Source organism: Hyperoodon ampullatus (assembly GCF_949752795.1).
Source record: "Hyperoodon ampullatus genome assembly, chromosome: 14".
NCBI lineage: Eukaryota > Metazoa > Chordata > Mammalia > Artiodactyla > Ziphiidae > Hyperoodon > Hyperoodon ampullatus.
The window spans coordinates 59,675,217-59,696,648 of record NC_136927.1 but is presented as its reverse complement, the minus strand read 5'-3'; the positions used below and the strand labels follow the sequence as shown (position 1 = coordinate 59,696,648).

Sequence of the window (21,432 nt, the reverse complement as noted above, 5' to 3'; positions counted from 1 at the left end):
AAGCTTCTTGTATGTGTGGGATAAGGTTTTTCATCAAACCTGGGAAGTTTTGGGTCATTATTTCTTCATTGTTTCTGCCCCTTTTCCTTTCTTCTCTTCTGCTGAGACCCCCATTATGCATATGTTGGTATGTTGGATGGTGTCTCACAACATCATGGGCTCTGTTCAGTCTTCATTCTTTTTCCTTTCTGTTCCAGAACTATATAATCTCAATTGACTTATCATAAGTTCACTGACATTTTTCTTCTGTCAACTCATTTTTCTTCTGCTGTTGAGTTCTTCTGGAAAATTTTTATTTCAATTATTTTTCTTTTCAACTCCAGAATTTAAATTTGGTTCTTTATAATAATTTGTATCTCTTTATTGATGTTCCCTATTTGGTGAGATATTATTCTCATACTTTTCTTCAGTTCTTTAGACATGGTTTCCTTTAGTTCTTTAAACATATTTATACTAGCTGATTTAAAGTCTTTGTCTAGTAAGTCTAACATGTGGACTTCCTCAGGGACAGTTCCTATTGACTGCTTTATGTCTCACATTCGGACCATACTTTCCTGTTACTTCACATGTTTCATGATTATTTGTTGAGAACTCAATATTTTAATAATATAATGTGGTAACTCTTGATATCATATCCCCCTTCCCAGTGTTTGTTGCTGTTGCTGTTTGTTTGTTTAGTGACTTTCCTGGACTGATTATCTAGAGTCTGTATTTTCTGTCATGTGTGGCCACGGAAGTTTCTGTTCAGTTAGGTTAGTGGTCAGCTCATGATTGGACAGGCATTTCCTTAAATGCCTTGAACCAGTAAGTCTTCAACCCTTGTCAAAAGGTTCTGTGTGTGTGTGTTGGGGCATGCCTTCAATGCTCCAGCAGTTTACAACTTTGCCTTAACCTTTACTTCCTGCTTGTGCAGGGTTTCAGGGTCAGCCAGAGATGAGAGACTAGGGCCTTTGGAGATCTTTCCTGGGCATGTTCTCTTCCCTTCACATACACATGGCCTTTTAGATATCCAGAAATATATAAGAGCTTTTCAGAGCCCCCTGTGAACATCTCATTCCCACTTTTTCCTTTAAAGTTTTTTGGCCAGACTCTCACTTGCCTCAACCAGTGTCATTGTCTCAAGCAACAGCAGTGTTCAACAATTGCTACAGGTTGTTTTCAACAAACACCCTGAGAGTAGGGTTTTTCCCACTAAGCAAGTTCTAAGTCAGGTCAAATAACAAGTCCTGAAAATAGGGCTGTCAGGAAACTGCCAGACAGATCAAATAGTGACAGTTGTCTGGGAATACAACTTGTTGAGAAGTTCCAAATCCAGTCTGTCCCTTTCAGTGGCTACTAGGCTGCTAGTTTTTACAACTACCATGGTTGCAAGCCTACTGCAGAGCTGGGAATAGGGCAAATTAAAACACTACAGGGAATTCCCTGGTGGTCCAGTGGTTAGAACTCCACACTTCCACTGCAGGGGGAGCAGGTTCAATCCCTCGCTGGGGAAGTAAGATTCTACAAGCTGTGCAACATGACCGAAAAACAAAACAAAACAAAACAAAAACCACTGCAAAATTCTCTGTTTTTACTAGGATTCAGCCATTTTTCTTGAATAAACACCCCTTGGATTGTTGTAAACCTTTTGTTAATTTTCAGAGTTCTGAAAAATTTGATTTTGACAGTTTTTGCCTACGTTCCTGTTGCTTTATGTAGGAACAGATTTTCAAAGATCCTTGCTCTGCAATTCTCAAAGTTCTATTTGGGGGCTTTGATACAGCATTCATCCTATCATAGTAAGTATGAATCAATGAGCACCTGCTGTGGGGCAGGCACTATGATAGATTCTTGGGAAAAGATAGAGAAGTTTAAGCAATGATTCCTGCCCTCTGAAAGCTTACAGAGCAGTTGAAGAGACAAAACTTAATTACATAAGCCTTTACATAATGATAAGAGGAACTAGAGAACAATATAAGGCTTTAAGACGACACTATGGAAAAGAATTTCCTGCAATGATGGAAATGTGCTTCACTGACCAATATGGTAGTCAGTAGTCACATGTACCTGTTGGGCATTTGAAATGTAGGTACTGTGGCTGAGGAATTGAATTTTAAATTTTAGTTAATTTTAATTAATTCAAACTTAAATAACTACATATGGCTACCTTATTGGTTGTCACAGCTCTAAGACTAAATATTTACTTGATTGGCCAGGATGACTGTGGTATAAGAGTGAATGGGGAAGATGTCCTTCCACGGGAGGCCCACAGCTCTCCTCCTCTGACTCCTGTGGTTGGACAGGCACTGTGGGCTATGGATACTCCCTGGCATGTAGTTGTGTCTGGTGAACAGTGGATGTTGTACAGTGACACTGTTGAAACAGGTCATGTCTGAGCCACTTGGCAGAGGTAAGCTGTAGTCTACCCCGTTGTGGGCAAACTTAGACCCCAATGTGTAGGTCAGGTACAACCTGACAAATGCAATTTGATGAGAAGGGTTGTGGGAGCTGTGAAAGAATCAGCCCCTCCTCCTAACCCAGTGGTCAATGTAACATTCACTCTTTTTCTCTGCAGCCACAAAACAAGCTCACAGTAGCATCTGTCTCCTTCTGTGCTTTCCAGTAGCGTCTCTTGGCTCCCACACTGATGCTGCAAACACAACCTTGTGTCTAGGGCCCATCCTGGCAATTCCCCTTGGGGAAACTGAGGTCCTATAACCTCCCTGCTGGGTCAGTGCTGAAGTGGGACTGAGGTTTTCCCTCTTGCCTACAGAATGAACTGCACTTCCTTCCCTACTCCAGCCTTTTCAGAGCTAGGTGCATGTGATGGAAGGAGATGCAGAAGGGGTTAGTAAGAAATTCCCCCATGTACCCTGGGAGTCATGTGGACTGGATGCCAGTCACAAGGACAAGGGTCCCCAAGCCACCCTTAATTCAGAGCAAGGACTTATAGGAGGACATCTGGGCAACTGGGGTCAGAGTGGCCCCCGTGCTGAGGCAGGAGTAGAGCCGTGGTTAGTGCCCCCAGAGGATACTGCAAGAGAGAGGGAGTGCAGGCATGAAGAGGCCTGGGGACTGTAATAGGTGGAGTGGGACGTGGCTAGTGAGTGAACTGTCTGCAATTTGAATGATAAATTCTCTCTATAAAGGGCTAGTCAGTGCTGGGGGACTCGTGCCAACCTGGACTGTCTCGTCATATGACTCGGAGCAAGGTCTCACCTCCTTCAGCCTCAGTCTCCTCATTTGTCAAAAGAAGCGGACCTCAGATGGTAGGGATGTTGTAAAGTTAGGTAAGATGTATTTATGCGGTGCCAGCATAGTGCCTGCCACAATATTATTTCATCCCCCATCCCACCCTCACCCCAACTGATCCTCTTTGAGGGTAAGTACAACTGAGCCTAGACAGTAGCAGGGAAGTTTAGTTACAGCCAGAGGAGTACTTCCTGACTCTGACCACAGATGAGCAGGAGAGGAATGTGAGCCTCTGCCAGGGGCCCTGGGAGGTCTGAGTTGGGAATGGGTCCTTCTCTAATAGGATAGGGGCAACATTCAACCTTCTGTCTATTCTCTGTGCCCTGGGTTGCTTGGCACATTGTGGAAGCTTGCCAACCCCCCACCTCTTCCTCACATGATTCACAAATAGGAAGTACCAGGGTCTCTGGCTTTGGAGCCTGGCTCACCCACCCAAGGCCAGAGGAATACACGACTTCTTCTTCCCTTCAGTCTTGGGACCCCACCTTCCCCTTTACATCCCTAAATCACTCACAGGCACACCATCCTTCTCTGTGGCTTCCATCTGCCCATCCATTCCCCATCGCCCAGCCCTCCTACTTTTTCTCAGTCCCTCCTCCTGTTCTGTTCTTCCCATGGAATCCAATATTCTGCATTCACAGAAGATTCCCCAGGCTGGGGGATGTGCAAGGGGTGTATGTGTATGTCTGTGTCCACACAGGAATAAACAGGCTTCATGCTCATGTGACCCGCTGCTCCAGCCTGTCCCTGACACTCCACATGGGGTGCCCGGAGACCTCCCATTAACAGCCCCTTCACCCCTTCTTCCCTCCCCTCAGGCCCCATTAAGGGAAAGTAGAATCACCACCACTCTTCATGGGCAGCTGGGGGCCCCTTAGTAGTCTCTCCACCTCCTCTCCCCCTCTCCTCAGGCCCATGCCCAGCCCTGAGGTTTGGAGAGCCTAGTAAGTGCCCTATCAACATGTTAATCAAATTACTTAGGAGCTAAAATTGACGCTGTTCATTAATTATACAAGATTATGCTAATTGTGCATGCAAATGCATGCAGGGGAACAGAAGGTGTTCAGGCGCATGGTGGGCCATTAGCATAGAGGATGGGGTGCGGGTGCATTGGCATGCTAATGTATGCGCCCCAGCTATTTATAGTCCCCCAGCCCATCTGCACTGCAGCCACCTCTGCCCCAAGTGGGGATCATGGTAGGGAGGCCAGGTTCAAGCCTGGCAGGGGTCTATGGCCCTAGGGATACTCAGCCTTAGCTGTTGCCCCAGGCCAAGTCCAGGAAGTAGCATGTGCCACCGCCACTGTGGCCACCCCCACTTGGGCTTAGACTATCACACCAACCTCCTCATTCACTATCCTTTCCCTGGCCTAGGCCCTTTGGTGCCTGGCTCTCCTTGGAAGCAAAATGACTCTTCCAAATGACACAACCAATATAAGACACCTCCTGCTGACTCTCCATCACCCACAGGGTCCAAATCCTGCATGTTTTGGTGCCAGTCCCCCAAGAGCTCTGGTCCATAGCTGCCCTCCTCAGTCTTGTCAGGCACCACTGGGCACCATGCATACCACGTACCTCTTGGCAGGACTGTTATTCCTTTTGCATGGAGGGCTTCTGCATCCTACTTCTCTTCAAGGAAAAAGCCCCGAGTCCTCCAAGACCCAAAATGCCCAAGATCACATGTGACTTCTAGGACTTCTTCCACCTCTCCCAGCCAGAGTGGCTGCCGCAGATTGGCCAGTTATCCTGCTGTGCACACCATTCTATCTTCCTGGTTGTACTTTGAGTTTTTGTGTTTCTTGCTGGATTGTCATTTCCTTAAGATCTTTTTCACCTCTAGATTCTACTGCCTGACACATAAAAAGTATTTAATACATCTTTTTTTTTTTTTGCGGTACGCTGGCCTCTCACTGTTGTGGCCTCTCCCGTTGCGGAGCACAGGCTCCGGACGCACAGGCTCAGCAGCCATGGCTCACGGGCCAAGCCGTGCCGCAGCATGTGGGATCTTCCCGGACCGGGGCACGAACCCGTGTCCCCTGCATTGGCAGGCGGACTCTCAACCACTGCGCCACCAGGGAAGCCCAATACATCTTTTTTAATGGATGTGTTGAGTGAGTGAATGGTCCAGCAATCTGTATCCTCCTCTGTCCTTGACCTGGGGGCAGAGAGCAGCAGACAGTGAAAACAGTGGAGAGCACAGACCCTGTCCCAGATGTTCCATTTCCTCTGAGGCTCATGAGCCCAAAGGCGAGGCCCTTTGGGGTGAAAATTAGGAGGACCCCCCTCCCATTTCCCCATCGCAGGCTGCTTTGCCAACTTTGCACTTGGAAATAAATTTCTAGTTTGACTCTGCCCTTTGCTCTCAATCTGCTTTCTATCCCAAAGCCTTCATAGGACACTTGCTTTGAACACCTGCTCCAACCCATGTATCTCTTGCACCACTTCCTCTTTCTAGGTCTATACTGTCTGATAGGGTGCCTATGAACCACATGTGACTATTTAAGTTTAAATTAATTAAAATGAAATAAAATTGAGGGAGTTCCCTGGTGGTCTAGTGGTTAGGACTCTTTGCTTCCACTGCAGAGGGCCTGGGTTCGATCCCTACTCAAGGAAATAAGATCCCACAAGCCGTGTGTCACGGCAAAAAAAAAAAAAAAAAATTGAAATTTTAGTTTCTCAGTCACACTAGCCACATTTCAAGTGCTCAAAAGCCACATGTGCACAGGGAACTCTACTCAGTGCTTGTGGTGACCTAAGTGGGAAGGGAATCTAAAAAAGAGTGGATATATGTATATGTATAACTGATTCACTTTGCTGTACAACAGAAACTAACACAACGTTGTAAAGAAACTATACTCCAATAAAAATTAATTTTAAAAAATAAACAATTTTTTAAAATAAAATAAAATGGAAAAAAAATCCACCTGTGGCTAGTGGATATCATTTTTGGAAAAGTTCTATCAGACCACATTTGTGATCGAGATTTCCGTTTCCTTGCTCCTGACAGACCTGTAGCTGCAAGCATCCTTGGGCTCAGCCCAGCTCTTTAAGTTCCTAACAGCTTTCTCTTTGGAAACGCAAACATAATTTTAGCTCTAAGTAAGTATCTCAGAATGATGTAGGGAGGGAAAAGCTGGTGAAAGTTCTGTGCCCTGATTTTTTAGGATGAGATTCCTAGAAACAGAACTGGAGATGGCGATTCTTGTGAAAGTGATTTATTGGAGGAGAGCTCTAGGGAGAAAAGGAGTGAGGGAAGCAGGAGCGGGCAGAAGCAGCTTAGCAAGGAGACAGTCTCAGCTGGAGTCTAGCTTCAGCCTGATCCTTTGGGGAGTTTGAGTATGAACAGTACTAAGAGTTAGTCCTCCTTGTGATGTCGGTCTTTCTTTGGTTGTGGGCTGCTGGTGAAGAGCATATGCTTCTGGCCGAGGATAATTCTCGAGTAGTGGGGGCAGCTGTGAGCCATTTATTTATTTATTCATTTATTTAGCCACACCACGCGGCTTGCAGGATCTTGGTTCACCCCGACCAGGGATTGAAACCGGGCTCCCCCAGTGAAAGGGCAGAGTGCTAACCACTGGACCGCCAGGGAATTCCCCAGCTGTGAGCCCTTCAGTAGCCAACACTCACAGGAGCTGCGAGTGGGGGAACCCAGGCAGGCACCAACCCACCATGATACCTGGACACAGCCTTCCAAAGAGCAGCTCCATCCCACTCTGCTCTCCACCCCCTGAGAACCCAGAGTTTAACAGTGGACTCACATCAATCACCTCCACATTTTCCTTATGTATTGAGTGTCTCTTGAGTAAAGCACTGTGCGAGGGGAGCTTTCCTTGTGCAATGGTGTCACACCTGAGAAGTTATGTGCAAGTCACATGTTTGCACTTGAGTCATATTCAGTCCAGCATTTGCTTCTTTGGTATGGAATATTCCATTGACAAGGAAAGCTCATTTTAATTTCATCCTGAGTTGTGTTTGCAGGGAGGAATAAAAAGCATTTATAGAAATGATTAGGAAGGCTAGACTAAGTTCAGGATGTGGCAAGGTAGGTGTGTGGGTGAACTGCTCTTATCTTTCACTTATATCATAGGCATCAGAGTCGTGATGCATAACTTCCACCTTTTACATGCTTTATTAGCTGGATGACCACTGTTCACAGCTCTTCATCTGGTCTTTTATTTATTGAACTTTTTATTATACAGAACGTTGAACATATAGGCAGAATAGAATAATGAACCACATCTCTCCCTCACTGAATTTCAACAATGATCAACTCTTGACTCATCTTAAAGTCCTGATCTTTAATCCTGAAAATCTTCTCAGACTGAGAGCAGCTGTCACAATAGCCAAAGGCCCCAACTAGGACCTGAGTCTCTCCTTTGCACCCCTGATGAATTTGTAACCTTGAGGAAATCCCCATGAAATGGCTAATCTGGTCCCTGCACAGCCTGCCTCTCACGGCTGATTTTGAAAGAAGGCTTGCTGCACTGTCCTGCATCGGCAGCCTCGTGGCTGGGGCAGGGTTGGACTCGAAAACCCCACTTACAGGGACTTTTCCATGACTCTTGTCAGTGTCAGTGGTTCATAACGTCCCGAGTTCGTATCCTGACTTTGGCATCTACTGTGACTTTGTAGCTTATCCTTGCTGATCCTTGGTTTTCTCATCAGTAGAGTGGGAATGATTGCAGACCTACACCACACCACCTTGGGATTATGAGAGGATTAAATAAGATAATGCAAGTGGTAGGCTCAGCAGAGTTCCAGGCACTTGATAAGTGCTCAATAGATTAGACTTGGATCACTTAAAAAAAATTTTTTGCATAGTTTTGCATTTTATTTGTAATTCATGCTTATATTTATGGTGGTTTCTTCTAGTAATTCTAATGGCAGCTTCTAGCACTTGACCTTTCTATGAGGCCCAGATGAGGAGTCTGTGCCCCCAGAGAACTGTAAGGCCACAATAGGGATGGCACTGGGCACAGGTCATTGCCCCAACCAAGGGGGCATCCTAAAATGCTCACCCTCAGGTCAGCCAACCCTGTGGGCTGTGGCCCATCACAGCCAGGGAAAAGGGGCTTCCCCAGGCTCTCTTCCAGCCCCTAGGTGGTGGGAGGGGAGATGCTCAAAAACACTGGCACTAGGGCTCATCCAGGTTTGGGGGGTGGGGGATGCTCCCCTGGTGAAAAGCAGGCTTTTACAGGCCCTCAACAAAGTGCACATCCCCTCCTGCCTTAGGTCCCTGTAGGGTGTCCTCCTACAGCTCCCCTTCCCACTGGGTTACCTGACCCTCTCCACTTCCCAGCCTCCACATCTGTCCTCTGCACAGACATGGCTTGAAAGATCTGCTGTCCCTCCTTCCTCTTCCCGACACCATTCTCATCCTTCCCGGACTGCTCTGGGTTCTCCTCCACCCCTCTAAGGGTGTCGCCTAGGTGGTGCCAGCCTGTGGAGAAGTTTCCTGGACTGTCCTCATGTTATTCCCCCACCCTGGCCTTCCAGCTTCCGGGGGCGTGGATGGTGTGTCTGTCTCCCAGTGGTGGGGAAAGAAGGGCCCAGAGCCCCCTTTCCAAGGCTGAGGGTAGCCAGGCACTGTTGGGAGGAGTGAGAGGTCTGGGCACTACTTCTGGTTCTCCTAGACCAGAACGGAAATCCCCCAACTCCAGGCCATGTGCTGCAGAATTTCAAGACTAACCTTGGAAGACAGGACCCTTTGGGTGCTAGTCACCCTTTTTAAAGCATAATATTCAAAATGTATGATTATATATTCAAAAAGTATAATTCTCATACAAATTATTACTGAGCGTGTGTTGAGGTTTTCTGTAACTTATTAATGAAGGAACCAGCAGGATGACAAAGCTGGTTCAAAGAAGGCTAAGAGAAACTGATATAGACAGTTGAGGAAAGAGTTGAGAAGAGAGAGAAGGAGGGAGGGAGGGAGAGAAAACAGGATATGTGAAAAATACTTGAATAAGATTGCCAAGTTAGACACAAAGCTAGTTAATGTCCATGGGACAATAAAATTGTAAGCTTTAGGGCTCATTTCTCTACCAAATAGAAGTTACTTATTTCTCCCAACAAAAATCATTTGCACCTTATCAGTTTTCTGCAAATTAGCACCTAACTTTACAGAGTCTGGCCCCAATTAATAGCAAATATTAGTCAACGTTTTTTCTCCTAGAGAATCAGCTAACTCTTAGGTGGCTTTGTCAACGTAATACTCTGGAACAGCACTGTCCAATATAAATATGATGTAAGCCATTATACATTTGTCATTTAAATTTTTCTAGTAGCCACATTTTAAAAAACAAAATGAAACTGGTAAAATTAATTGTGATCATATATTTTATTTAACCCAAGATATCCAAAATATTATTTCAGCATGTAATCAACACCAAAAAATTACTAATGAGATATTTTTACATTCCTTTTTTCCTAAGTGTTTGAAATTCAGTATGTATTTTACACTTACAGCAATTCAGACTAACCAAATCTCAAGTGCTCAGTGCCACTCGGGGCTGGTGGCTGCCATATTGGATAGTGCAGCTGTAAAGCAGTGGTTCTCAAACCTCAGGGTGCATCGGAATTACCTGGAGGGCTTATGAAAACACAGATGGCTGAGTCCCATCCCAGGAGTTTCTGATTCAGTGGTCTGCGGTGGGGCCTGAGATTCTGCATTTCCAGCAAGTTCCCAGGTGATGCTGATGCTGCTGGTCTGGACACCACTCTTTGAAAACCACTGTTCCAGAATGACTTTGAAAGGACTCACTGTCATCTTTTTGCCTTATTTTCAAGTTGTAGTAGATGATTTTGCTTAACAACCCTGAGACTGGTGGTAGGGCAGCAGGCTGTCTGCAGTGTTAGCATCAGCTTGGCCTCTGATTGGGTGGGTGCCGGCTGGACACAGCCTCGCCGACTACCATCTGGTGGTGGGTGAGATTTCAGCCACGCTTCTCCCACCACTGATGGCATTGACTGTGTGCAGCTCTGAGCTAGAGGCTCAGGGAGGAAGAAAAAGAGGACTGACCCTCAGTATCCCCCACAGAAGGCCCAGGCCTTGTGTGGCTGCTTTTTACTCAACACCCCTCTGCAGATAATGCCAACGAGGCTCAGAAACTGAAATGTCCCAGGACGGGCCTGCATAGATGGAGGTACCGGCAGGGCCCTGAGGTTCTCAGGGAGGGGTGGTCTCCAAAGCCTAGAAGGGCCAGAAGAGGTTGGCCAGACAGGAAGTGAGAATTGGTGTGGACCCAAAGGACAGATGCAACCTGTACTGGGAAGGGAGAGGGTGGGAGACCTGCCAGGCAAGGGCTGCAGGAGGGGATGACAAGGGGCCCCCCCCAGGGGGAGCCAGGATCCTACAGAAAACAGCAGCCTGAGGCTTTGGGAGGCTGAGATGAAGACAGGATCGGAAGGGACCTCAGCAAGCATCAATTGCTACTCTCCTGGTTCATGAATAAGGAAGGATCCCAGAGATGTGAAAGGACTTACCCCAGGCCACACAGTGAGGCAGTGCCTGGAAAGCCCTCATCTCCAGCCACATCCCAGGGTTCTGCAGGTTTGGGAGTGGGGTTGGGTACAGAGGGCACGTGTGTGGTGTCTACATGGGTGTGCACTTTTTGGGGTCACATGAGGTGTCTGCACCTCCAAATGCTCTGCAGGGATGTATAGAAGGTCTACACTACATGAAAGTATTCTTTGGGTGGTGTCCACTATGGATGAAAATGCATGCTGATGTAATGTCTCTATGGAAAGGGAACTAAAAAGCGTTCCCAGAAGGGTGCCCATTGTGTGGGGGAATATGACAGGGGCTGATGGGGTCACAGGCAGGGTGCAAGGGGAGATGCATCTCCAGGAAAGTGACTGCTGCCAGCTCCCAATGAGGGACGGCCCCCTTGGGACACCTCTGTCCAGGAGTGGTGCCCACCCCTCCCAGAACTTGGGGACCTCCTCTTTGGGGACTAAGCTTTCAGAGCTGGTAATAAATCTGATTTCATGTTCGTAGAGTTTGGAGGCAACTCTGATGAGTTAAATGGATGTACATATCTGGAGTTCAAGACCAGGGGGCTGATAAACAGGCAGCTGCTGGAGGAGCTCATAGAGCGGCCCAGGAGGCTGTGCCATGTGCCAGGACCCCCACAGACTTTAGCCCAGCACACTACAGTTTGTAAAGGGCATCTTCCCGGATACTCACAGAGTCCTGGGGTGAAGGCAGATTACTGATAGTATCCTGAGTTTATGAAGAGTACAAATCCAGAGTATTATCCATGGTTACCTCATGGGGAGGTGGCAGGGCCAAGGCCTCACCATCCGCATCAACTGCCTGGAAGGACTGGAGGATCAAGTTCTCATGTGTTTGTCTAAAAAGCAGTCACATCGCTGCATTTACTGTGCTTTTTTCTAATTACTGTATGTGAAAAAGAAGGTATTCACCGTGTATCTGTACGGTGTGTCTGACAGGTACCATGTGTATATGATGGCTACACGCTCTGTGTGGTTAGGTTTTTGCTATGTGTATAAGGGATATAGAATGTGTATGAGGGAGATCTGTTTGCAGGGGATGCGCCGGGGCAGGGAGTCTATTGTGTGTGAGAGGGATTTGTTGTAGGGGGGACCTCTACATACAGTACATTATACTTTACTGTAATGACGGTACAATATTTGCAATGACTATACTCTGCGTAATCATATACAACATAAAAATGGTGCACTAAAGCATATACACATATTCTTTCTGTGCATATACTATGTAGGATGGGCACACACTGTGCGTGATGGTATAGACTCTGTGTGATTAGCATACCACATGTGTGTGATGAGTCCAACCTGATGTGGAGTACATATCGTGTATGCCTCTCTGAAGGTATACCCTGAGTGTGGTGGGTCTACATTATGATGGCTGTATCTTGTGAGTAGTAGTATATAAGGCATATACAGTGTGGGTATAATGGGTATACTGGGTATACAGTATAATGGGTATACTGTTGTAAGTAAACATCTTGTGGTTGATAGGTATACTCTAGGGGAAGGATACACTATGTGATATGGATGCACTGTGTGTGTGATGGGCATATACTGTGACAAACATACATGGTGTGGGTTAAGTTTACAGGTAAGTGGGAGTACCCACTTACTTATGGTATATATAATATGGTGTATATAATAATTCATGAGTACTAGGTATATATAGTATATATATTGGATGTATTCTCTAGGATGAATATACTGTGTATAGATGTGATGAGTATATACTTTGTGAGATAATTAAGCACTGTGTGATCTGTACACTGTGGAGGTGGGGGATTTTCTGTATAGGGAAGTTGTCGTTGGGACAGGTCTACTGAATGTGTCACATGTACCCTGTGTGTATGCAGCTTAGGATGGTAATATGGGGTATGTGCCTCATGTGAGCAGGCAGAGGGGAAGTTACCCTGCTGGGAGAGGGCGTGGCAGGAAGCAGTTGGATCTTCATCTGTTTCTAGAACCCCCAGACCCTTGAGCCCACCGACCACACTGTTTCAGGTTCTTCCTCAAGTTCTTCCTCAAATGCAACCAGAACTGCCTAAAGAATGCGGGGAATCCCCGAGACATGCGCCGCTTCCAGGTGGGTCTGAGGAGAGAGTTCTCCCCTGCAAACCTGCCCTTTCCTGATGGGGCGGCCGGGGAGGCTGTGGCCCTGCCACCCTGAGAAAGGCCCCAGGGGCAGACCCCTGCACAGACCAGTGCTTTGGAGCCTGGTGCTTGCTGGGGGTGGGGCAGCTCTGTCTCAACTTAAGCTGGCTGCCAAGGGAGGCTTCATTAGAGTCCCACTTAAGGAGATGCTAATTGTGACATTTTTACATGATTAACAACCCAGCTAATTTGCATAGCATGAAGCAGAGAGCAGCTGCCCTTAGCACATCCCCAACCTGCACACCCCACCCAGTGAAGGGTAGGGGGGAGAAGGAGGTAGCCCCAATTTCCTCCCAAGAGTGGGGGCTCCTGCTGATGGGCTCTCAGGCCGATGTTCCCCCTCCATCAAAACGCTCACTCCCACTTGCCTAAGACCCATTCCTGCCTTGGAGCGCTAGGGATACAGCCTGTGGTACATGTGGGTGCAAAAACGGTAGCCACTCTGCCCAAGGAGTCAGAGATTTTATTTCAGGGCTTTTGATTTTTCTAGCTCCTGGAGGTCAGTTCCCCTGGGCAGCCAGAGACTGTGCATCTGAGGGTGTCACCTAACCCGGTTGGTCCCCCTTCCACCAGCTCAGCTCCAGAGGGGCTGAAGCTCTTCCCCATGCCGGTGACCCTGAACTACAGTATCCAGCCACCGGCCTCAAGTTGCCAGTGCCCCCCAGCAGTCCCTTACTGGAAGCCCCAGCCAGGCTGGCCTTGGCTCTCCCCACAGGTGGTGGTATCCACAACGGTGAGCGTGGATGGGCACGTGCTGGCCGTGTCCGACAACATGTTTGTGCACAACAACTCCAAGCATGGCCGCAGGGCGCGCCGCCTGGACCCCTCCGAAGGTCAGGACCCCCAGGCCAGCCCCGGCTGCCGCGGGCCCAGCCAGCCCCAGTCCCCACCTTGGCATGGGCCCCTGACCTGGCTCCTCTCCTGGCTCCTCTCCTCCCTCCCAGCTGCCACCCCCTGCATCAAGGCCATCAGTCCCGGGGAGGGCTGGACCACGGGCGGCGCCACCGTCATTGTCATCGGCGACAACTTCTTCGACGGGTTGCAGGTCGTGTTTGGGAACGTGCTCGTGTGGAGTGAGGTGGGCCGCTCCCGCCGGTCTCCCTCCCAGCCTGGGGCTGGACCCTGCCCTCGCCGGGTCAGAACCCGCAGGCCTCCCCTCTCCCCTCGCAGCTCATCACGCCCCACGCCATACGGGTGCAGACGCCCCCACGGCACATCCCTGGGGTGGTGGAGGTGACCCTGTCCTACAAGTCCAAGCAATTTTGCAAGGGAGCCCCCGGCCGCTTTGTCTACACAGGTAAGGAGTCAGGGGGGTGAAGGGAGGCCCAGGGTTGTGGGATGGAGCCCCACGCCGCACACACCAGCCCTGGTGTAGGAGTCAGCGAATAGCCAGGCCCCCTGAGCCCCTGCTGGCACTCACCCCACATCCCAGGACACCTCCTCTCCGGACCTTCTTTCCCTGTGCTTCTGTTTCCTTCCCTGGCCTCCACGTCCTCAGACGGACACTCTCTCTGCCTCGGGCATTCCCCAGAGCAACTCCCCCCACCCCCTTCACCTTCTGCACTCCCCAGTGTCTAAAACATCTCCACAGGGAGATTTATTTAAAAGATGCCCCCACATAGCTTGCTGCTCCCCAGATCTTTCCAGTTCTCTTGGTTCCCCCAAGCCACCGCAGGCTTCACGTTGCATGCACACGAACACACACACACACACACACACACACACACCTTGCATGAAGCCAGGGCGAGAAGTTAACACAAGACAGGAGTGTAAGCTACTCCTGAAGATGTGGCTTCATCCCCCTTCCCAGGTCTATCTGACCACTGGCCCGTATCCTCTCCACCTCCACCGTCTGGCACTTTTCCCCATTCCCCCACCCCACCTAACAGACATTCACCAAGCCCTTCAAGGGGCACTGGACACTCAGTAGTGACCCTCCTTACTGTCGGGGAGCTCCAGTATAAGAATGAGGGGGGAACACAGGGAACACAGCATGGGGTGGGTAGTGTTACACAATGGAGGAGCTAGTGGTTGTCAGAGAAAACCTCCAGGCACTAGTGTAGACTAAACTGCTAAGCTGGAACCAGAGGGGTGAATAAGGAGATAGAGATGAGGAGGAAAAGGCATCCCCGGAGAAGGAATAGCAAGTACGAAGACCGGTGAAGCAGCGCCTTACGTTTTAGGGGAAACTAGAGGAAATTCACTAAATCTAGAGTTGGAGGTGGAGAAGGTAGGTAGGGCTTTGAGGCTGGTAAGATAGGTCGGGGCCAGGCTGCAGGAGGAGGTGAGGAGGAGGAGGGCTTCGGGAGCCAGGTCAGGAGGCTGCAGCGTCCTCCCCAGAGCCCTGGGTGTGGGGCAGCCCACTCCTGGGACACAGGCAATACCCCTAACGGTCAGGCACCGCTGAGAGTCCACCAGAGCTGTGATACATGAAGACTGTTGGGGTTTTTTTTCTTTTTTTATAATAAATAATTCACTCCTGATAACACCAAATGCAGACAAAACTTTCCAGTCCTGCCCCTAGGAATACTGAAGCTAATACATATACAGTTGCCTTTTTTCTAATCACAAATGGGATCGTATAGTGTATGTGTGTTAATGCCAAGCAGCTGGCACAGGGCCTGGCTCAGTAAACATTTGTTGAATGAATGAGTAAGAAAGGAACGGAGGAAACTTCCCGAGCCTCGCTGACCTGAGTGCCCGGAGTTTTCCGAGAGGCTTGGGCTGGCCTTGGAGGAGGTCTGCAGCAAGGCTCCCGGACTGGTTGCTGGCGGGCTTGGCCCTGCTCTGGCGCCGTGCCGGGAGGGGCGTCCTCCAAACACCGCCCCTCTCCCCAGCCCTGAATGAGCCCACCATTGACTACGGATTCCAGAGGCTACAGAAAGTCATTCCCAGACACCCCGGAGACCCCGAGAGGCTGCCCAAGGTACTCAGAGGGGCGGGGCGGGGAGAAGGGGGTCCGGTGGCCGAGGGGAGAAGAGGCGGCTCCCGGCCCCTCTGCCGCCCACGGGGCCGCCCCCTCCGTCCGGCTGTTTTCCTCCTTGCCCCCAGGAAGTGCTGCTGAAGCGGGCGGCCGACTTGGCGGAGGCCCTGTACGGAGTGCCCGGCGGCAACCAGGTATGGCTCCTCCGCCTGTCTCCCCGCGCCGGGCCCGAGGCTGCCCGCTTCCCGGTGCCCGCGGCTGCCCCGGCCGTGCCCGCTCTTGTCTTCGCAGGAGCTCCTCCTGAAGCGCGCAGCAGACGTGGCCGAGGCTCTGTACAGCGCCCCCCGCGCGCCCGCGCCGCTCGGACCCCTGGCCCCCAGCCACCCGCACCCTGCCGTCGTGGGCATCAACGCCTTCAGCAGCCCGCTGGCCATTGCCGTCGGGGACGCCACGCCAGGGCCGGAGCCGGGTGCGTCCCGCCTCCCTCGCCCTCCCAGCCGCCGGCGCAGCTCGGACTGCCCTTTCCCTGCCGGCGCGCGCCCCTGACGGCCGCTCTCCCGCAGGCTACGCGCGCAGCTGCGGCAGTGCGTCCCCCCGCGGGTTCGCGCCCAGCCCGGGCTCGCAGCAGAGTGGCTACGGCGGTGGCCTCGGAGCTGGCCTCGGCGGCTACGGGGCGCCGGGCGTGGCCGGCCTCGGTGTGCCCGCGTCCCCCAGCTTCCTCAATGGCTCCACGGCCACATCGCCCTTCGCCAGTGAGTGTCCCCTGCCTCCCGGGGAGGGGGGGAGGGACCAGGCCCCGGGGAGCAGAATGGGGCTCAGCCCAGCTCCATCCTAGCCTATGAGGGGTGGGGGGAGCTCCTGTCACCTGTCGCATGAGCACCGACCCTGGCCTTGCCCTCAGAGGCAAGGGCAGCCGTCTCTGTGTTCGACCTCTCTCTCTCTGCCTTTGGAGACCCAGCCCTCAACCCCGGCGCCGGGGCACTTCTTGCACTTTTAGTTCTGTTTGCTGACAGCAGTTGTGCACATCGCTTCTAGCCTTCCCCTCCTACTGAAACGAGTTTTAACACGGGGACATCCTGCTTAAACCTAGTGGACCGCCAACCTTTCCATCTTATGCCAGGACTTCAGGAGGAGGGCTGGTGCCCCCTGCCGGAAGCCTGAGGGAACTCAGGGCCCAAGAAAAGTAGGTTTCCGCCTGGCCCCACGCCCCCAGGAGAGGCAGGGGCCTGAGGAGGGAAGACGTGGCTCCCAGCAATCTGGTTGGGCAGAGCAAGAATTCTGTGTAGTCAGACACCTGGATTCACAGTTTGGTTGTCCAAATAAGGAGCTGTCTGACACTCAGCAAGTTACTTCAGTTTCCTCTCTGTAAAACCGGATCAGTACCACCTGTTGCCTAGGGTTGTTCTCAGACCTGAATGTGCCACTGTGCATAAAGGGCCCAGATGCAGTTCAGAAGGAGTGTGTGAATTTGCGTCCCAGCACTGGCTGTGGGCATTAACCGTCTTCTGTCTGGCTTCTTGGGGTGGGCAGCTCAGAGCTGGGTGGATGGGTGACAGGGCGTTTATGCTTTTACCATGCACTGCCCTCAAGTCCCTCCTTCCAACAGCAAATTCCAGAACAGCCTGTCTGCAGGTTCTTATAGCTTAGCTATTCAGCAGACATGTTTTTAAAGCACCCAGCTTGGGGGATAGCTCCACCCCTGCTCACCTACAAGGAGCCTCCCCCATCAATTGTAAGAGAGATTGCACCTTGAGTCCTGGGAGACGCCGTTGTGCCAGAGGAATGGGGAAGGCTGGCCAAGAAGGCTTTTCCTGCCATTCCTCCACCTGTCCCCTGTCCCCTGTCATATGTTTGCTATTGCTGAAGACCAACATATCTGGCACCTGCCTAGCCTTCCTTCCCATGGCCTGCATCCTGAGTACTGCTCTTTTTGGCTGTGGGTTTGAGTCTGGCTCTCTGCCTCTGGCCTGGGCTCAATGTCTGGGACCAGAAGCCCCATGTTGCTGGTGTCCACACAGACCATGACCCTCCAGTGTTCCCACCAAGACTCCTGTCTCCCCTTTGCTCAGGCCAGGCTCCACTGCTCCTACTGCCCTTCAGTTCTGGACAGTATTCTTACCACCTCTCTCAGGGTGCCCCCCAGGTCGAAGCTGGTGGAGTTTGGAACACCAGCCCCCCTTCTCCGCCACACACACAGTGCAGCCAGCAGTGGAGGAACCCACTGCCCCAGTGGGCAAAAGCCACCTGGGGTCTTCCCATTCAGCCAGGAGATCAAGAATTCTACAGCTGCTTAAGCCTCACTCCAGCATCAACTGGGGACACCCTGGGCTGGCCTGAGGGTCAGTCCCATCTGGTGGGATTGTCCTGTCCAGTCCCCATCCACTCCCCCTTGTGCACGACGCTTTGTGGTGAAGCTCCAGTGGGCATCATTCTCATTGAGTTTGCCAGGACGTACCTGTAATGACCTCCGGAACTGTCCCTGCCAGAGGCTGTCTGCTCGGACCTCCCCTCTGTCTTCTGCTTCAGCCGCCAGCAGCCCTGGACTGAACCACAACTCCCAGTACTACCCAAGCTACAAAGTGCGGCTGTGAGCTCTGGGCCTTTAGAGATACAGTACATTTTCTGGCATTTATTTCAAGCCCTCCACGGAGCTCCATGGGCCTCATCAGCTAGCAGTCAGCATTGTCTTAAAAGGAGATGGTGATCCATGGGGCTGAGTACATTTGGAACAGGGGCAGCTGTTGAAGACATCACTGTTCCAAAGAGGGGGGGTGGTGGATGTTCTGATACCAAAAGCAGCTTTCTCAGGCTGCTGGTTTCTTTCAGGAAACCCCCACCCTCATCCCATTGCCTGCTGCCTGGACAACACTCAAATCACAGTCTTATTGGTCTTTAGAAGAGAGAGGCAGGGAATTGTGTTCAGATGAGGTTGTAGAAAGGGGAATCCAGAGACGGCCTGGGCAGGAGCCCCCAGGAGAGGAGGCTGCAAGAAGGAGGGACAGGCAAAGGCTGTGTGCAGGAGGCTCCCTGGCTATTCCCAGGAGAGCAAGCCACAGCCATGGGGGCTATGGGGTTAGAGAACAGGAAGATCGGAGGATTTGGATCTCTGTACCTTTAAAATTGACCTGCTGGAAGAGGGAGATACAGGAGGCCTCCAGGACCAGGGCTGAAGATGATGAGGACCTGCATTAAGCTGGAAGAGAACAAAGTGTCGGGGGTCGGGGGGAGTGTAATTGGTAAGGGGAACATATTTACGGGGGGAGTAAGGGTTCTTATGTGAGCTGTGATCCTGGACACAGGGGTCTTATAACAAGAGCCTATGTGTACCCCCCAAACTTCGTCCCTGACCACTTGCCCCAGCTCTGCTATGAACCCTGACCTTTGACTCTAACCTGGATGCCCCAGGGCCCATCAATGTTTCTTAGTGCCTCAGAATCCCAGTGGTTTTCAGCAGGAATCCTAACCTGTTCCATTTCTTGCTCATCCCTCATCTTTGCAGGCACCTCTCAGTATCTGGTTTTGTTGGATATTCTGGTTTCGCTTTCATTTTGGGGGTTTTGTTTTTTTGCTTGTTTGTTTTTAACCTCCTCTGGCCCTATCATCTCCAACGCTAAGAAAGGGTCTCCAGAACCCCCAAAAGGGCAAGTGCTAGCCCGCAACCCCAGAGGCTCCCAGCCTGCCTCCAGACTCTACCCTGTACTGGTCTCCCCAGGACCCTCACAGCCCCCAGTGTGGGCTGAGCCTGGCACCTAGGTCAGCAGCCCACACAGGGCATACTGCTCATGCCAGGGCAGCAACCAAGCTGCTCACTCTGGTGCTGTCTCCCTGTTGTGTCTCCCACCACCTTCCGTGCTGCGCCTGCCCCTCCCCGCCCTGGAGTCATGCCCTCTAGCCCCCCGCTGGCCGCTGCCTCCTCTATGTCCCTCCCGGCGGCTGCCCCCACCACCAGCGTCTTCTCCTTCTCGCCTGTCAACATGATCTCCGCTGTCAAACAGAGGAGTGCTTTCGCGCCCGTGCTGCGCCCACCCAGCTCCCCAGCCCAGGCCTGCCCCAGAGCCCACGGAGAGGGGCTTCCAGGTGAGTGCTCCGTGCTGCCTCGCTGGAACCTGGTAGAGCAGCTGGGCCTGCGCGGCCCACTCCATCCACATCTCACAAGAGCTTCAAGCCAGGTGACAGGTTCTCCCTGGGGGTTGCAGAGGAGGGAGCTCTGCAGGGGTTCAAGGAGGTCCATCTGGACCCCACTTCCCTGGGCCTCATAGCTTGGGACGGTCTTACTCTGGACCATCAAGGAGACAACAATACCAGTTGGAGAAGGTCTGGAAACCACTTCAAGGCCTCATCCAGTTGAGCCCAGAGTAAAGACCCAACATGCAGAGCTGGAAGAACCCCACCATGGGCTGCGTGCCTTTGACCTGTACCTCCCTATGTCCACTGGAGGATAGCATACACCACTGTGAGAGACCAGGTCACTTGCTGGATGGAGGGGGACTGAACTTAGATAAGGTTTAGCCCAGCTTCACCTTCCCCATTTTACAGACAGGGAATTGAGACCAGGTCACCCCTCCCGCAGCCCATTAGTAAAATGATTGTTATTTGCCATTTATCAATCTCCTCCAAGTCAACATCCAACTTAACAAAGCCTGGGTTCTAACCAGTAGTGTATATAGCAAGTCAAAAAGAGTTGCATCCCTTAGAATAAGATGACTCTTGGGGTAGGCTTCTTAGATGATGCTCTAGGATAATTCAAAGTGGAACACAATTATATTTAGCCTTGTTTCCAAGTTTTGGATAATTTTTCTTAACCTAAGTGTGTCTGGAGCTTAAAATGCAGGGAATAGGAAGGACAGAAGGCCACCAGTTTCTCCTGCAGCAAATCATGGGAAGGGGTTAGAAAGAGGCAAGGGTGATGGAAGTGATGAATTTCGTGGGGGTGTGGGAGGAAGACATGCTGCTACCGCCGCATTAGGTATCTGTACTCCTGGAGGCTGACCTCTTCCCTTTGCTGTCCTGATACATGGCCGTCTGCTTCCTCACCTTGAGACAGGCCCTCTGAAGGAGACAGGCTGGGAAGAGGAGCCCAGAGTCATGTCTCTCGATTGAAGAAACTAGGGGGGCAAGGGCTTGGGGCTGTACCTCCTAAGAGGTCTGGGGGGCACACCTCACCTAACTGTCTGCAGTGCTGGGCCTAGGCTAGGACTGGGGGGTGGCTGACTACCTTCAAGGCTCTTGATAGCTCTGCCCTCAAAAAGTGCCATATGTCCTGCATGCTGCCCCCAGTCGAGAGGGGCACAGGCTACACATGGCTTATGGCTCCCCTGCTTGGTTACTGCAGACCAGCCTTTTGAAGATTCTGACAAGTTCCACTCTCCAGCTCGGGGGCTTCAGGGCCTGGCGTACTCCTAATTATGGTAGGTCTCTGGCTGAGTCTTGCCTCCCTTCCTGACCTTGGATGGGCTCTCTCCAAAAGACTTTAACAGGGATGGGGAGTTGGGGTCCATGTCTCCGTCTCCAGGGCCCACCTAGACAGCTGTCAGGGCCACATAGCCCAGCCCAGTGGCCCAGGCTGAACAAGAGGCAAGAAGTGGCTTCCTGTCGCCTTGCAGCCAGCCTTCC

At 51.2% G+C, this 21,432-nt stretch overlaps 1 protein-coding gene across 2 annotated transcripts in view; it reads left to right on the top strand.

Annotated features, from left to right (window-relative positions):
* EBF4 (EBF family member 4) overlaps positions 1–21,222 on the top strand; it is a gene marked incomplete at both ends in the record, with an annotated part of 54,488 nt that extends 33,266 nt beyond the window's left edge. For both annotated transcript variants that reach the window (XM_079719810.1, XM_079719811.1), the window contains 10 exons: positions 12,747–12,828; positions 13,612–13,729; positions 13,841–13,974; positions 14,067–14,193; positions 15,734–15,822; positions 15,948–16,013; positions 16,111–16,288; positions 16,383–16,571; positions 19,699–19,896; positions 21,152–21,222. In XM_079719810.1, coding sequence (XP_079575936.1) covers positions 12,747–12,828; positions 13,612–13,729; positions 13,841–13,974; positions 14,067–14,193; positions 15,734–15,822; positions 15,948–16,013; positions 16,111–16,288; positions 16,383–16,571; positions 19,699–19,896; positions 21,152–21,222 — 1,252 coding nt within the window. The remainder of the gene's footprint in view (positions 1–12,746; positions 12,829–13,611; positions 13,730–13,840; positions 13,975–14,066; positions 14,194–15,733; positions 15,823–15,947; positions 16,014–16,110; positions 16,289–16,382; positions 16,572–19,698; positions 19,897–21,151) is intronic.
* Between the last annotated feature and the right edge of the window lie 210 nt (positions 21,223–21,432).